Raw genomic sequence first — 18,183 nt, 5'->3', positions numbered from 1 at the left:
ATATTCCACAACTAATATTTATCATATTTAACCACCTTAGTTGTCTAAATTATTAACAGCTTGTTACAAGTGAGGATGTAACATATTTGTCAAGAACAAAATACTTTTTCACAAATAGTAATCTTTAATCTTTTTGATGGCCACAGAATATATTAATGTCTCCCCAGCTTGAACTTCTCGCTTTATAACAATAAAGCAAACAACTCTTCCTCTTTTTAACTTTATTTCACTATTGTATTTGAATTATTCCACCCATAGATTTTTCATCCTATTCTCATCCTGATTGATCCTCTTATTTTTTTCCCTTCCACTCACCACCCCAGCCTTCCCGAGGGGGCTGAAGGAGAGTAAGTAATATTTACCTGGCACCCTCTGCCCTGCACCACTGCACCTTTCTTTCATTCTCTGTAGAAGTAGTTTGTCAAGTCTATGCTGAATGGCTTTTCATGTACATTAATCACAATATAAATTTTTATTACTTCAAAATGACAAAAAGACAGTTGTCAGATATGAAAAACCTTATTCATGTACACACACATTCTTTTCCACATTTTTAAATGGCTGAAAATAATTAAGATGTAACTGTAAAGAAATTATTAGCAGTGCCTACAAAAGTAGTCATCAGCATACTTTGTAGAAAGAAAAGAAAATAATAGATGCATGATAAATAAATAGAATTAGTTATTTAAATTTATACAATTTTATTATAGCCATAGAAAAAACAAAGAATTCAATGACTAATAATGATATGGACTATCACTATTATAAACTTTGATATGCAAACACAGTACAGGTGTACCTAGCTAAAAAAAAATTACTATTACTGAAAGCCATGTATACACTCACAGGGAACACTCATTGATCACATCAAAGTATCTGTCTAGCCTTGCTTCAATGTAAATTAAATGTTCCGACTTCATCATCTTGTACTGAGCATGCTTAATTAACACAGTTTACCAAGCAGCTCATACATGTTTCATTTGTAGGAACCAAATTTGAAAAATCATAGCTACATCTGTACTCAGGAAATCTTGGGAAGGACAGAAATGGATGGGCATTTTCTTTCGCCTAAAGCCTCTGTTCACCTAGAAATAAGTAGGTGCCTCAGGAGTCAGGCAACTGTTGTGGGATTGCATCCCTGGGGATGGTCCATAGTCCAACCTTGGGGGGAACCTCAATACAAGTTTAAAGTACATATGTACTGCATATGTATTATATAAAATTGCAAACCATATTAGCCCTTAAACTGTGCAACACATCAATAGCTGTGGTGAATAACTGTTGTGGAATTGCGCACCACAGCTATTGATGTGTTGGAGTACTGCACAAGATTTATAAGTCCCACAAATACACGGGGGTTCACATCAGCTTCCTCAGGGCTCTTGTAAACAGACGCTATTTAAGAAAAAAATATTGGCAACGTTCTCGGGTGTGAGAGCCTCAGTACTGAGTGAGCAACCAAGGTGGGCGCACACAGCATGAACTAATAGCAATTCTGTTCAGCTTGTGACCACAGCACCGCCTAAAAATGTAAAAAAAATATATGTAACTGGTATTATTTAGTCATAATAGTATTACAGAAGACCTGTGATAAAAATGACCATGATTCTGATAATAGCAGGATTGTTGTGATAGTTAGAGCTGTGCATAGTATGGTGGGAGGAGTAATGCTGAGGGAGGAAGGTAGCATTATCTACTGACTCTGTGTAGCCACCTGTCATTGTCTGCACTCACCATACCAGCATAGTGGTTTGCTATGGTGAACACAAATGTAAATACTGTACTTATATATAACATGTGTATATAGTGAAATAACAGCAAGAGGAGTATGTTGGGAGGAGCCAGTTTGGTGATGGAGATGGCATCGTCTGCTGGCTGCTGTGTGTCTTGTCATGCAATTTTGTTGTGGCCACTATGTTGTTTGGACAACACACCAGCTTAGTTGTACAGTTATGGTGAATAAAACATGTAGATACTTATATATAATGTGTGTATATAGTGTAATAACACCACAAACAGTATGGTTGGAGGAGGAATGTTAGTGCGTCTAGCCTTGAACAAGTGAGGGAGGGAGGGAAGTGTCAGCTGACTCTGTGTGGTGACCTCTGTTATTGTCTGAGCTCACCATACCACATTAGTTGTACAGATATGGTGAACAAAACATGTAAATATTATATATAAGTGTTGACCAAACCACACACTAGAGAATGAAGGGACGACAATGTTTTGGTCCATCCTGGACCATTCTCAAGTCGATTCTGGACCATTCACAATCTACTTGAGAATGGTCCAGGATGGACTGAAACATCGTCGTCCCTTCACTTTCTAGTGTGTGGTTTGGTCAACATATTTCAGTCACGTTATTGTGACTCCTCATCTGCACTTATATATAACATCTGTATATAGTGAATAAAAGCAAAAAGAGTATGGTGGGAGGAGGAGTGTTAGTGAGTGAGCTGTTGTTGAAGGAGGAAAGAGGTGGCGTTGGCTGGCCACTCCTCATTTTTTTGACTCACCATACCAACTTAATGGTTTATTATGGTGAACAAAACATGCGGATACTTATATATAACCTGTGCATATAGTGTAATAACAGCAAAACTATTTGTTTATTATTTTATGAACATAATTACATCACTAATATACACACCATAATTTTGAATATAGCAATGATGCATACATTTTATATATATAAATATATCACACTACACACTACTGAATAATATTACTGCAGAAAAATAAGAAAAAATCAATCATAGACATTGAAATAATTAGGTACTGTAATAAGATCTTTGTGGTAACTACCGCCTAACAGCTCGGGCGAAGCTGACTGCCTCTGACGCTTGTTCTATCAACGCCTACATTTTGCCAGACTTCCTTGCCCTATTGCAGCCAAAATATGTCGCCTACGATTTTTTGTTATTTTTCCTGTGGTCAGGGAACACAAATGAACACTTTTATCAAAGGAAATTTGTTTTCTTATTTTTTGCCCCTAGGCATGTTGCAGGCTATAATCACAAGAGCATCCCAGGGGTTAAACATAGATAACATTTCATTCACTTGGACCATTGGAGCCTTGAACACTGGACCACAAAAAAGGAATACTGTAGTTCTACCAACCAGGCTACTAGTCCTGGGTTTGAGTAGATGGTTTAAGTAAAGGAAATGTTGTTATCCACGTAAAATGTGGTTTGCAATTCATATGACTGGAACTTGAATCACCTAATACCTCCATACACAAGTGGCACCCCAAGGGAGGCACAAGTAAAGTCCCAGTTGGATACCAATTGTGTGTCTCTGGGATCCTCCTCTATCATTGGTATTAGTAACCTGTTTAGTGGAACTACAGTCTTTTCTTTTTTGTGGTCCTTAGTTCAAGGCTCTGATGGTTTGTGTGGTATGCCCTAAGGAGGATTTGGCTCCCTCCAAATCAGATTGACACTTTCATTTAGTTATATGCAGAATACATACATTTAAACATTTTGTTACACCATATTTTGAATATAATTATAATAAGAATGATCAAGAAATACAAAAAATACCAATGCTTTGTTACAGATGACTAAAATTATACTAAAATTATTTTTAGCAGTGTGTAGGACCTGTGATACTATCCCATGCATGTACTGTACAATACAGTACTATAATTATTGTACTTGCATGCATTTTGCACCCTAGTAATTAGTTTGTATACAGCACCAAATAGTGTGTTAGTCTGAAGCTCAAAATTATGTAACACTTGCTTTTGGTGCCAATACGAATGACTTCACAATTTTTTTCAGATACTGGAAATATATTTATTTACTTATTTATTTATATATATACAAGACGGTACATTGGGTTTATGAGAGTACATAGAATTAATGTTTTTACATTCTTGCAGAGCCACTAACACGCATAGCATTTCGGTCAGGTCCTTAACCTAATAGATAATTTTAAGTAGGTAATTTGTAGAAAAAGTTCAAGAATGTTAACAGATACACAGTAAGAAAATTTGAAGAAAATTAATAGATACATTACTGTAAAATTTGAGAATTGTCAACAGGTACATTGTAGCATAATTTGAGAATTAATTCCAGATACATCGTAGTAAAATTTACATTCAACACAACAATCATGATATAAGATGATAGCAGTGATTACAATGGTGAATTTGTATGGCTTAGGCACATATATTGGGGGAGTGGATAGCACAAGGTACATTGCGAGTTTGAAGCTCTAGATAGGAAACTAAGTGGAAGAAATTAGACATTTTCTGTGGAGAGCCCCTTTGGCTCCCCAGAGCTGTACCGGGCTGATGTGTATTATATCAGACCATGACAACAGTCAATTGATGGAGTTCTAGGCCTACCTGGGACCAGCGCTGGAACTTGGCCCCATCAGAGAGGCACGAGGAGCAATGGCCTATAGATACTCCCATGTAATTGGAAGCAGTCTATGTCTGCCATCTACCAGGTCAGGCACCCAGAAAAATAGGAATTCCAAAAGAAACTACAGCTGGTTAAAAATTGCAAACCAAATGCCAAACTAGCAAGCAGAACTCCCCAATCGAAAACAAGCAAACAAGCATTATGTCACCACAGCCGCCGCGCCACTGTCTGTGTAACTCCCCCCTCCACGGGAGGGGGAAGGGGAAGCCCCAGACCCCCCTCGCACTGGCTAACCAACCTCAGTTCAGAGACTGTTATGTTTGGTGGCGGTCGATCGACTCTGGCCTCTGGCACCATCCTTTTGAGCAGTGCTGTCCATAGCGGTGTTGTTCTATTGTAATTGCTTAAGTGTAATTACCTAAGTGTAGTTACAAGATGAGAGCTATGCTTGTGGTGTTCCGTCTTCCCAGCACTCTTTGTCATGTAACGCTTTGAAATTACCGACTGTTTTGGCCTCCACCACCTTTATTTTTTTATTTATTTATTTATATACAAGAAGATATATTGGGTTTATGAGAGTACGTAGCATTGATGTTTTTACATCCTTGTAAAGCTACTAGCATGCATAGCGTTTTGGGCAGGTCCTTAATCTAGTGGATAATTTTAAGAAAGTAAATTCTAGCAAATTTGAAGAAAAATTTACAGGTACATTATAAGAATATTTGACAAAGATTAGTAGGTACATTAAATCAAAAATAAAATTTGAGTTATCAACAGGTATGTTGTAGCATAATTTGAGGATTATTTCAAGGTATAATGCAGTAAAATATGCGTTCAATTTAATAATCATGATATAAGATGATAGGAATGATTACAATGGTAAAGTTGTACGGCTTAGGTACACATATTGGGGGATGGGGTAGCACTAGATACAGTGCGAGTTTCAAGTCCTAGGTAGGAAACTATGATGATGAAATTAAGTACTTTTTGGTTTTATTTTTGAGTAAGGCAAAAGTTGGACAGCTTTCAATTCATTAGGGAGTGAGTTCCATAGACTAAGTCCCTTTATTTGCATAGTGTTTTTACATAGATTAAGTGTTTTGTAAATATAAATGGCATAAGAGAATGTGTGGAATGAGTTTATGTTTAGCATATTTAGAGATTTAAACAGGGAGGGGTTGAGTGTTGTCTGAAAGCAGAGTTTGTTATTGTTCTGAAAGCAGATTTTTGCTGGGTGATGATGGGCTTGAGGTAGTTTGCAGTAGTTTGCATTTTGCAAAGCCAAGCGCCCATGGGCATTTGGCTTCAGTCTTGTGTTCTTTTTCCTCCTGGAGCTGTCTTCAGACTGGCTCGAGGAGGATGTGGAGGAGCTAGGTTCTGGGCTTGCGTCCGATGCGCTTGCCTCGGCAGCTCAGGCATCAACTGCCTCGTTGAAGTTGTTTGCACCGATTCTGAAGGCATTGGTGTGTCTGTTCTTTGCTTCCCACCTTGCGTGCCGGCAGGCAGTGCTTATCCACTCTTTGGAATCTGCTTGGGCCCTGGCTCTTAGATTTTCATCCCCTTTTTACCCATTGCTGTTTGCAGAGTCTGCGTTGGTGCATTTTCTGCAGGCGGCTTTGTCTAGTTGCCGGGTTATGTCAGACTTGCTGGTTCTCTGGGGGGGCCGTGGTGGTCCTGCCTGGAAGGGTCATGCCTGGGCTCGGGGGTTCTTTTGGCCATCGTAAGCCAGTTGTGAGAGATTTGGGGTCAGCCCCTCCTGTGGAGCCGTCGGCGTCTGGTCGGCAGTGATCACTCTGAGCATCAGTCGGGCTCTCGTAAGGGTTGTTCATAAGGGTTGTTCGTAAGGGCTGGAGAGTTCACCTTTTACATTGGCCAGTCCACCGACACAGTATCACGAAGTGCCTACACCCCACTTTCACTCTCCAGCTCCCCACTGGCAGAGAACTTTAGCGATCACTCTGACAGGGATCACCAACAACCATATACGGGAGTAGCTAACCCCCTGGCAGAAGCCTCTAGCAACCTGCTAGCAGCACTTCACGATAGGCACCTCACTGTCGTCCGTTACTCTCCCAAGCCAATCCTGGGTACGTCGATCTCTACCAACACTACGTATTTTAGCAGCTAACACACTACCCAGATCGACAGCGGCTTAAGTCTTCTTCCAGGACCAAGCTGAGAGTACGTGAACTGCCCAAGATAAACTGCTTTCTTCAGCACAATCACCTCCATACATTACTTCTGTGAACATAAAACGTCATCAGTTAGATGGATGGTACATTGGGGAAACCATGAGGTAACAGTCATTCACCTGGGAGTTGACATTATGTCCGAAGCACAATCTAGGTGGCGCTGATCTTGATACGCCATCCACCAGAAGTCATCCACGTCGACCTCTCTTGCTAACTGGGGCAGGAAAAAGGAGCCATTGATCGCTGCCACGCCACCACCAATAGATGGCGTTGTCCACGTAGCGTCTAAATATCAGGGGAACTGAGGTGGCCACCTATAAATGGTGTCGAAATCGACACTCCATACTCCAATGAAGGTGGCGATACCGTAACAGAGTGGCTCCTCCTCCAGGGGGATCGGAGCAGGCAGGGCAGGCCTCTTTCCCCATGCTCTGTCGGGTCATCCTAGAGTTGGTTCGCTTGGGCGTGGTCGAAACGACAGTGTCCTTCAGGTGGGTTTCCCTCCTGTTTCCAATTCCAAAACAGGACTGTGCAGCCCTGCGGTTCATTCTGGACTTGTCCCATCTGAACCCCCCTGGGTCTTTTGCCCCTCCTTTTGGATGGCCACTCTGTCCCAGGTTTGGCTGCTTTGGAGCTGGGCACATGGATGGTGTCCCTGGACATCTGTGATGTGTATTGGCACATCCCAATTCATCCAGGGTTCAAGGACTGGCTCAGTTTTGTCCTGTGGAGACTGACTTATGGCTCTTGTTGCCTTCCATTCGGCTTGAATCTGGCGCCTCACGTGTTTACACGCCTTACCTGGGTTGTGGTGACCTGTTTGCATCTGTTAGGGGTTCGGGTTGTGGCTTACCTCGACGACTGGCTGGTCTGGGCTCCCAGCCAATCCGCGTGTCTGCTCGCCAGGGATTTAGTTCTTTCCCAGCTCTCTTCTTCTTCGCAATACGTGCAGTTAGCATGAAGGTATATTCTCCCCAATGACTGCACAAGTGGTAATGTAGAAAGATGCATATATGACAATGCACAACAATACATCAACATCTAGCTTTGTTAGGCCAAAGCTAGAATATGCAGCTGTTGTGTGGTGCCCATATCTTAAGAAGCACATCAACAAACTGGAAAAGGTGCAAAGACATGCTACTAAGTGGCTCCCAGAACTGAAGGGCAAGAGCTACGAGGAGAGGTTAGAAGCATTAAATATGCCAAACTAGAAGACAGAAGAAAAAGAGGTGATATGATCACTACATACAAAATAGTAACAGGAATTGACAAAATCGACAGGGAAGACTTCCTGAGACCTGGAACTTTAAGAACAAGAGGTCATAGATTTAAACTAGCTAAACACAGATGCTGAAGAAATATAAGAAAATTCCCTTTCGCAAACAGAGTGGTAGACGGTTGGAACAAGTTAGGTGAGAAGGTGGTGGAGGCCAAGACCGTCAGTAGTTTCAAAGCGTTATATGACAAAGAGTGCTGGGAAGACGGGACACCACGAGCATAGCTCTCATCCTGTAACTACATTTAGGTAATTACACTTAGGTAATTACTTATAGTTGAGAGGCAGGAGCAAAGAGCCAGAGCTCAACCCCCGCAAGTACAATTAGGCGAGTACATCAACGGTCACGACATACCCGAGTCAAGAAGATAACAACCTCGTCAGGGCGGGTGAGAATAAAGGCAAAATAAATAAGTGGAAAGGAACATAGGATGGGAATTATGAAAACAGAAGGCGAACACAAAGCGCCGCCGCAGTACAGAAAGCAAGGGACGGAGGCAAGAGATGAAGGGTGGGGGCAAAGGATGTTTAGGAGGCAAGTGCAAATGTGTAGAAGGGTAGAGGAAGTCAAGACAGGACAAGCGAGGTTAGGACAGGGCAAGGTACGTAGAAGGCATCTGGAGCATTACGACTGGGACACTAACGCATCGGACTCCGCAGAAGCGCCAGCAGGACAACAGGAAGAAGACCTAGGAAGGGCGCGAGGACAAGTCAAGGGAGAATGCAATGTAAGAGGCTCATCAGGCAAGGTGGCAGGGCGCTTGGAAATCGGGACGACGGAGGATTGCTTCCGCTTAGAACCGGGGGCAGAGATGTGCATCAAGGCAGCCCTGGGGAGACACAGGGAAGGCTCGCCAAAAACTTCCGAAGGGCACCGATTCAAACGCATTGGAGATAGCAGAGGCAGCTGCGGGAGGATGGACATCAACCGTAGAAAAAGCAGCGGAGAGGAGCGACGGGTTCTTTGTTCGTAGACATATTGAGCTATGTCTACGAGTGCCCTGAGGTGCCTTGCACACCACCAATCGAGCGCCTCAAGGCGCATTGCGCAGTGCAGTGGTTAAGGGTTAATTATACCCTTTAGTTTTCCATCTTGAGGGAAATGAATACCTGTACCTCATTGATATAATTTTGATATGGTATTGTTAAAGTTGTTAAAGCATTTGCCATTTAGCCTCTTATTATGATTTAACAAGTGTCTGATATGTTGTAGTTTTTGTCTAACCATTACTATTGCCTTATATTGTCTTATGTTTCAGGCATTCAACTTCTATTTGGGCTTTGTTTTAAAGTTTTTTCATTAGTGAGAATTCACATTTGATGATCTTGCATAATCTTTTTAACCATTGGATATCTTACATGTCATTATGTTTGCATGATGGGTGATATTTGCGTAAACTGGGAGGGTTGGCTTTGCAGGGAAGAATTTGAACATTCCAATGATGACATAGCATTTTGTTGAGGGAAGACTTTTTCCTATTCATTATTTTGCTTACTGTGTTATCTGCCTGGTGTATAGATTCTTTTGCTTCCTGCAAACTTAATTTTATTGTTTCCCCATAGTTTCATTATAGATGGGCATATTTCTTGTTGGTGGATAAACCTTGCATCCAACAGCAATGCATTTTCCTTAGAATTCAAGATGAATTTAATGTTTAAAAGTGATTTTGGCTGGTTTAGATGGTGTTCTTAAAATTATAATACTGTACTGTCATCACCTGTGTGGTGTTCCATCTTCTCTATAATCTTTGTCTGATGATGCTTTGAAACTACCGATAATTTTGGCATCCACCACCTTTTTATTTCAATTGTGTTTGTACTTAGTTGCTACTGTATTAAATTTTAAGCCATACCTTAGCACACCATAGCCAATTATCTGCAATTTGAGAATAATAATTATACTGCATACACCTAGGAAAATACATATAGAAATTGTGAAGTAATGAAATCCTTTATTGCTGGTGTCTCCTGAATGATGTAGCCTGCAGAAGTCAAACCATTCTTGTATTACAATACTGTACCTCCATTACTGATTATTGCTTGCATGATTTAACAGTGTATTTCTATGTTTTTCTTAATGACTTTAAATTTTTTTATGTTATTTAAATAGTAATATTTTCCTGCTTTCTTCAGTGTTCTACTTTAAATGCTAACCTTTATCTACATTTTTCTAGGGACTATCCAGAGACAGGTATTGAGGATGATATGATGGAAAAGAAGCCAAAGGTTACAGCTCAACTTAGCCAAACCCTGGGTGATGATCCTGCTAATTATGTTGCAAAAGTACGTTCCCTGTATTAGATAAATTTATTTGGATTCTCATTATCCTTATTTCATCTCATATCATACATGACTTTCAAAACAGTGTAGAAGTAGTAATATTTTAAGTTACGATATAAGTTTACCAATATTTCATTCCTTTTTAAGAGCCTGGTGCTTGTGTTCCAGAACTTCCTCAAACACACTCAATTTTTTTGTGAGTAATATCTTCATGGTAAATGCTCCAATGTTTCCTAATGGATCAACATCATACCATGAACAGGAAAAAAAATGAAAAAAAAAACAAAAAAAAATTTAAATTAGCTTCAAAAATATTAAAATGTAACCAAATGTTATTTTATTCATTATGGTCTCAGAATGGCATAAAACATTTATATTCCTTGCTGAAAAACATTGTTTGAGAGTATAGTTTTTTTTACAGTAAAGTTAATATGGCCATCAAAATATGTGCAAAAAACGCAAACAAATTAACTCAAAACGTTATGGCTTTATGACTGAACGACCGTGACGACACCTTAAAATTAAAACGTTGCACATAATATATAAAAATGGTGAGAACCGGTCAGAAACTGAATTTTTGATGCTGTCTCAAAGTTGAAAATAATGTTCATACAGAAAAATGCAGTTAAAGTTCTCGACAAAGAATATAGTACAGTACTTAGAATTTATAACATATCTTGTAAGTTTTAATTAAGATTGCTTGGTATTTGTACTCGAATATGTGAAAGTTGTAGGTCAATATGTGTTGAAATAAAGTCAAGAAAAAATACCCCCCCCCAAAAAAAAAATATGTAGGGATAGGGATAAACATATATATGGCAGTAACTTTATTGCCCATATAAGTGATAAGGCCCTCAGCTGGTCCTCATTCATCAATTCAACCTAAAGAGAATAGAGTTTGAAATCTGTAAATAAATGCCCCCCTCCCCCCCCCAAAAAAGTTGCAACTTCTGCTACCTGTAGCTGATTAACATGGTGACCAATTTTGTTCCAATTTCACATGCTTACTGCTGGATATGCATTCTTCAGGATGTACAAGTCACATCAAAATCTGCATAGAAACAAAGAAAAAAAATGGGTTGTCAGATTTTTGTACAAAGGGACATAAGAAATATTGCCATTGGGCAATGTATTTATATGATATATAATAAAATACAGCATAATAACATACTAACGCATTATTATGTGTGAAATCTAGCCCTTCAGGTGGCACCAGCTGCATATCCACTTTGTGGACCCTCCTTACCACTACTTTTCTGCTTTGTGCATTGGAAAGTTGCTTGCTTCTCTTTATCCCTGATTTCCAGTAAATAGGTATTATTATTATCATCAGTATCGGTTGCCACCCATCGTGCATGCATTTATTTATTTTAAATTCTTAAAAAATCCATTTCTTAACATATTGGGATGAAATTTTCCCGACACTGATGTCGAAATTTGTAATACTGTAATAATGAAAATGGGAGATTTGTTTAATATTTTTCACCATATTTCATATTTGGAAAAATACTCCTCAGTCACCCTTCAGTTGAAGGAAGTCGGTCGGCCGAGCGGACAGCACACTGGACTTGTGATCCTGTGGTCCCGGGTTCGATCCCGGGCGCCATCGAGAAACAATGGGCAGAGTTTCTTTCACCCTATGCCTCGTATGGGCAAATAGGCCTTCTGCAGTTACCTTTATTCTTATGTTCTTATGTTCCTGTCCCTGACAACAGAAAATGGGAATGTTTCATGACTAATTCCATTTACACCTTTCTCTCTCTGTCTTGATAAATATGCTGTGCCCATAATTATTCTCTTTCTGTTTCAGGTCTCAAATGTTGCTGGAAATGTTGCTGGGAAAGTGGGTAATGTTTTTGGTGGCCTCAGTAAAGGTATTGGAGGGATCACTGGGAAATTTGGAGGTGGAGGCTTTTTTTAACTATGCCAAAAACTTATAAATGGGATTGTTTGAAATTAATACAAAATGACTCAATGATTCACCACAGACTAAACTAAACTGAAAGTTTTCTTAACTGATTCCTTCTTTCTCCAAAGGCTTTTCTTAGGATATTGTTTATATGAAGTAACTAGGAAAGTAGGAAAAGTAAAATAAAATAACATAAATATGGCACTTTCAATGCACAAAGGAATTTTACGTTTGTTGTATAAGAAACTATAGAAAATTTTTCTAAATAGCAGTTATATAAGTAAGTTGAACGGGTGGATATTAAGGTATACTGTACAATGAAGGTGAAGGCATGAATTTTCACACAGTACAATAATAAAATGAAAGCAAAATGAACCAATTGTAATAGAAGTACATGCCAGCTATTATTCAGTAATGTATGTATAAATATTTAGATGGTACAGGTTTAAACATTTTGCTAATTGGAATATTAATTACAAATGATTTATATATTTAAAAGTAAATGAGAATTCAAATAATATCAATCGTATACTACCTTTTAAATTACAAACTACTGAATTATCAGACAATTTTCTTTTCAGCAATATTTTCTTTTCCTAACAGTATACTGTGTAAGCATTTTAAATTCCAAAATAAATGACAATCTACATGAAATGAAATGTTAACGCCAGGGGCTACAGCATGTTAACTGTGAGTAGGTGCGTGTAAAACTTTATGTAACAATTGTAAATTCTCAAGAAACCAGCTCAAGCTTTTGCTTCAAATATTAACTAAATTATTACTATTCTACAGTCTCAATACATTATTGTTCATATTAACATTTCCACATACTATAATCACATCTTAGTGCACAAATATGATTTAAAAGTTTGAGAGAACTGAGTTTGGAAAATATACATAGACATTAAGTTTATATTAGAGGTATACTTAAATAATATATGTTTTTACAATAATAAAATGTTAGTTGTCAGTTACGAATGAACTTGTGCTGGTCTTCATGAATAACTGAAAAATTACTACAGCTATAATGCTTGCATTCAATACCTACATTATATTTTCTTGGAGAGCCACCTGATGGCTGCTTGTAGCTATCTTGCTGAAATTGTTCCAATCAACCAGTCATATCAGTTGCATGAGTTCATTTGGTCTACCAGGGACCAAAGCCAAAATGAGGCTCCTTCTCATGAGGCACAGGGAGTATATGACATTCTGCCATTTTACCGGGAAAGCATCCAGAATGTCAGCAAAGTCTTACACACAACAGATGGGTTCCCAAGACTCACAAATCACAAAAATGCCAACTAATTCTCAGAACAAAATAAACTCACAAAGTTAACTAAAACCTGAAAGTACCGAATGCCGCTACCAGGTGACCTGGCACTCAATTCAGTGTCAGTCCATGCATCAATTCATTTGCCAAAGCTTATGCTTTGGCAAATGGTCCTAGAGCAACGCTGTAGAGCGCCATTATCGCATCATCTTGCAACAAGTCCCAGAGCTTCTAAGGTTAAGTACCGGCTATCCTAGGACTCATCTTGTGGGGACCTCTTTTGCTGGTGTGTTGTTCCACTATAGTCTTTGCTTCGCATACATGTTTTCAGCATGTTTTTTGTGTGGAATTGGCTTTTTTATGCTCCAGATTGCATGTGCCCAGCAGTTACTTCCCTAGGTGTTTGTTAGAGCATTGCACTTGCACTGACAAAGTTTATTCTATGGTGTGTTTGTGGGTTCACCCTATCGAGGCCAGGCTACCAGGGTAGAGTGCCATACCTTGGGTATTTCAGGGGTCTTCTGACCTGTCTGTTTAGGCCCTTGGTTGAGTTGTTTAGTAGGTTGTAATTACCTAAGTGTAGTTACAGGATGAGAGCTACGCTCGTGGTGTCCAGTCTCCCCAGCACTCTTTGTCATATAACGCTTTGAAATTACTGACGGTTTTGGCCTCCACCACCTTCTCATCTAACTTGTTCCAACCATCTACCACTCTGTTTACAAAAGTGAATTTTCTTATATTTCTCCAGCAGCTTTGTTTTGTTAGTTTAAATCTATGACCTCTTGTTCTTGAAGTTCCGGGTCTCAGGCATTCTTCCCTATCAATTTTATCGATTCCTGTTACTATTTTAAACGTAGTGATCATATCGCCTCTTTTTCTTCTATCTTCTAGTTTTTGCATATTTAATGCCTTTAACCTCTCCTCGTAGCTCTTGTCCTTCAGTTCTGGGAGCCACTTAGTGGCATGTCGTTGCACCTTTTCCAGTTTGTTGATGTGCTTCTTAAGATATGGGCACCATACAACCGCTGCATATTAAAATTTTGGTCACACAAAAGTCATGAATGGTTTCTTCGGTATAGGCTTTGACGCCTGTGGTGCCACAGCAGCGGCTTTGCAAAAGATGCTTGCACCCATCCTTTGGGAGGCGGTGGCAGTGTCTTGCACAACTCCATGTGTCAGCAGGCCCTCCTTGCCTATTGTTTAGATTCAACTTGATCCTTAGCCATTTTGTCTGCCTCCCTTTTTTCACCTCTCCACTGTTGTTCAGATCCTTTCAACGGAGGCTACTTGGGAACCCAGCTCATCTGTAAAGCTTCGCCGACTTTCTGGATACTTTCCTAGAGAAATGGCAGAATGTTATTTGCTCCCTGCACCTCATCTGAATGGGGTTATATCTTGGCTCTGGTCCCTAGTAGGCAAAATATACTCATGCAACTGAAGTGACGAAGTGACTGGTAGACTGGTGCAATCTCAGCGAGAAAGCTACAGGGAGACACTGGGGCTCTTACTAGAAAGATGCCTTTCATCACATTCAACACAGGGTTTTGTTATTTGACATTATTTATTTATAAATAAAAACAAAACACTTGAAAGCATCAAATGATAAGTAAATTGTTGATTCATGCATGATGTTTTGTATGCATATCAATATATAATATATATATATATATATATATATATGTCGTACCTAGTAGCCAGAACTCACTTCTCAGCCTACTATTCAAGGCCCGATTTGCCTAATAAGCCAAGTTTTCCTGAATTAATATATTTACTATAATTTTTTTCTTATGAAATGATAAAGCAACCATTTTCTCTATGTATGAGGTCAATTTTTTTTTATTGGAGTTAAAATTAACGTAGATATGTGCCCGAACCTAACCAACCCTACCTAACCTAACCTAACCTATATTTATAGGTAAGGTTAGGTTAGGTAGCCAAAAAAAGCTAGGTTAGGTTAGGTTAGGTAGGTTAGGTAGACGAAAAAACATTAATTCATGAAAACTTGGCTTATTAGGCAAATCGGGCCTTGAATAGTAGGCTGAGAAGTGCGTTCTGGCTATTAGGTACGACATATATATATATATATATATATATATATATATATATATATATATATATATATATATATATATATATATATATATATATATACATATATATATATATATATATATATATATATAATATAATATAATATATTATATTATATATATAAATAATATATATAAAATATTTATTACACAGTATATAAAGTAGGATTCTATAGGGATGTTTACTTTTCATGTGCTAAAACAAAAACCAGAATCGGCTGTGAAATAAATTACAATCCTTATTCTAATTGTGAATTTTACCCAGTAACTTGTAGCAATAAAAATTATTCAAGATGCTCCTCACCGTGTACTGACGACTGTGCAGCTCTAAGAGCATGAAAGGTTTAAATACCATAACTAATATTGATTCAACTATCTTTCTTATTTTAATTAGTACTATTTACATCTAAGGTGGAATTGTGCTTCTAAGTTCTCATGTTGTATGTTGATCATAATCTTGTATTATGTTATATAAGATATATGAAATTCTTATCATGGTGTGTGAAATCATGCTTATAAAAATACCTGAAGTGTCATGTCATACTATAAAGGCCGAAGCCTGCATTGTCCACCCACCTACTATTAAATATATGCCTTATTAATTTTTGTAACAATTTTCATATGGAAAATTATTGTTCTAGTATAAAGTGTAGTTCTCTTTTTTAACTTTATTGATTTGTACATAAACATTTTGTTTATTGTAAAATATGCTTTTTTAGATTAAATGATTAACTTAAGTGTTTATAATAACAACATTCAGTATAAGCCTGTTAAACAAAGAAAAGTTATGCAAACCAAGTAATTAAGTGATACTAATATATTACATTCTTCCAGCAAGTGAGACTAGCATATACAGTAGCTTAATTGGCAGTCCTCTCAGTGTAACGTAATTAATAGAAATACACACAATTGAGTAAGAGGATATTTTTATCACTCACTATGTATAAAACAAAGACTTTCCTTGGCTGCTGTTCCTAAACAAATGAATGACTCCTTAGATGCTTTTAAAATGCATACATAAAAAAATGATAAAACATTTAAATTTAGGGGTGCCATTTTATTATTTAAAGTTTTGAGCTTAAATTTTACAAGAATTCACCTTTAAGTTATATTTTAATATCCAGTAAGGTAGACAATTTCTGGTAGACCTTAGTAAGATATATTAATTACTAATAATAACAATAATAATAATAATAATTTATGCATAAGAAGGTACAATGGGTTGATGAGATTACATAATATTGGTATTTTTACAATCTTGCAAAGCTACTATCAAGCACAATGTTTCAGGCAGGTCCTTAATCTAACATATCAGGTAAGATGAAGAGGTACATTGTAGCAAAATATTGTATCACATATAACTACCTGTACAATATAATTTGACAGAGGATTACACTGATTAGATTATATGTCTTAAGTACCAATATTAGGGAAGTGGGTAGTACAAGATAGTGCGAGTTTGAAGCACAAGGTAGAAAACGATGAGGATGAAATTAAGTACTTTTTGGTTTTACTTTTGAACAGGGCATTGGACAGTTTTTTTTAATTCATTAGGGACTGAGTTACATAGACTGGGTCCTTTTATTTGCTTAGAGTGCATGCACAGATTTAGTTTGACTCTGGGGATATCAAAGAGCGATTTATTTCTGGTGTGGTGCTCATGGGTTCTATTACACCTATCAAGAGAAAGTTTCAGAAGAAGATTAGCATTTAGGAACAAGGTTTTGTACATGTAGATAGCACATGAGAATGTGTGGAGTGAGTGTATGTTTAGCATGTTAAGGGACTTCAAAAGAGGGGCTGTGTGATATCTGAAGACAGAGTTTGTTATTGTTCTGAAAGCAGATTTTTGCTGAGTGATAATGAGCTTGAGGTAATTTGCAGTGGATGAACCCCATGTACAAATACTGTATGTAAGATAGGGATAGATTAGTACGTAGTATAATGAGAGGAGAGCAGCATGGGGAACATATCTGATTTTAGAGAGTATACCAACCATTTTTTAAATTATTTGGTTATGTGAAGAGTGGGTGCTAAAGTTCAGTCTGTTGTCTATGTATAGGCCAAGGAACTTTCCCTCATTTTCATTGCTAGTATTAACACTGTCTATCTAAAGTTGAATTTGATTTGATTTACTTCCGAATAAAATGTAGTAGGTCTTTTCTATGTTTAGTGCAAGTTCATTAGTTAACAACCATGATTGGATTTTTTTAATTCATTATTTACAGTATTATTTAGTGTTGTGTGGGTCAGGGTCTGAATAAATGAAGGTAGTATTGTCAGCAAATAGTATAGTTTTAAGAACATTGGAAACATTTGGCAAATCATTGATGTATACAAGAAATAGGAGAGGTCCCAAGATATTGCCCTGTGGCACTTCTACTATTAATGGTAGAGTGGGGGAGGTTGTATTACTGATCTACATATTGGTGTCTGTCACTGAGATAGGATCAAACATATCCTTGGTTATAGTGCTACTCTTGCAGGGGTTTTGAAAAAGAAGGGTAAACTTTGAGATTAATTAAGATATGTTTGACTTAATTTTGAGTACATTGTAGCAACCACCAACATACACTTAATATTACATTACAACATCAGTGAAATGGTCTATGGGGTCGTTTTCCAAGCCTATATTTTATTGTAAGAGTCGAGTGAAATTGTCATCATTTCTGGATTTCTTTTTAACATTATAAAATTTACATGATTTTTCTTAGTGATATTTATACATTACTTCAATACTGTATGCTTAACTTTTGTATCTCTTAAATAATGTTAACATGCTCATTGCCATGTCCA

General features: G+C 37.9%; 1 protein-coding gene across 21 annotated transcripts in view; it reads left to right on the top strand.

The window, feature by feature from the left end:
* Cadps (calcium-dependent secretion activator 1) overlaps positions 1-14,970 on the top strand; it is a 537,366-nt gene extending 522,396 nt beyond the window's left edge. For 20 of the 21 annotated variants that reach the window (XM_069317990.1, XM_069317986.1, XM_069317987.1 and 17 more), the window contains 3 exons: positions 324-347; positions 10,013-10,121; positions 11,929-14,970. In XM_069317990.1, the coding sequence (XP_069174091.1) occupies positions 324-347; positions 10,013-10,121; positions 11,929-12,039 (244 nt within the window). In that variant the 3' untranslated portion in view covers positions 12,040-14,970. The remainder of the gene's footprint in view (positions 1-323; positions 348-10,012; positions 10,122-11,928) is intronic. The other variant, XM_069317989.1, reaches the window with a different exon arrangement.
* The last annotated feature ends 3,213 nt before the right edge of the window (positions 14,971-18,183 follow it).

The sequence above is a fragment of the Procambarus clarkii genome, chromosome 89 (genome assembly GCF_040958095.1).
Source record: "Procambarus clarkii isolate CNS0578487 chromosome 89, FALCON_Pclarkii_2.0, whole genome shotgun sequence".
Taxonomy (NCBI): domain Eukaryota; kingdom Metazoa; phylum Arthropoda; class Malacostraca; order Decapoda; family Cambaridae; genus Procambarus; species Procambarus clarkii.
Note: the sequence above shows the minus strand (reverse complement) of the source record. Positions and strands in the feature narration are given on the sequence as shown.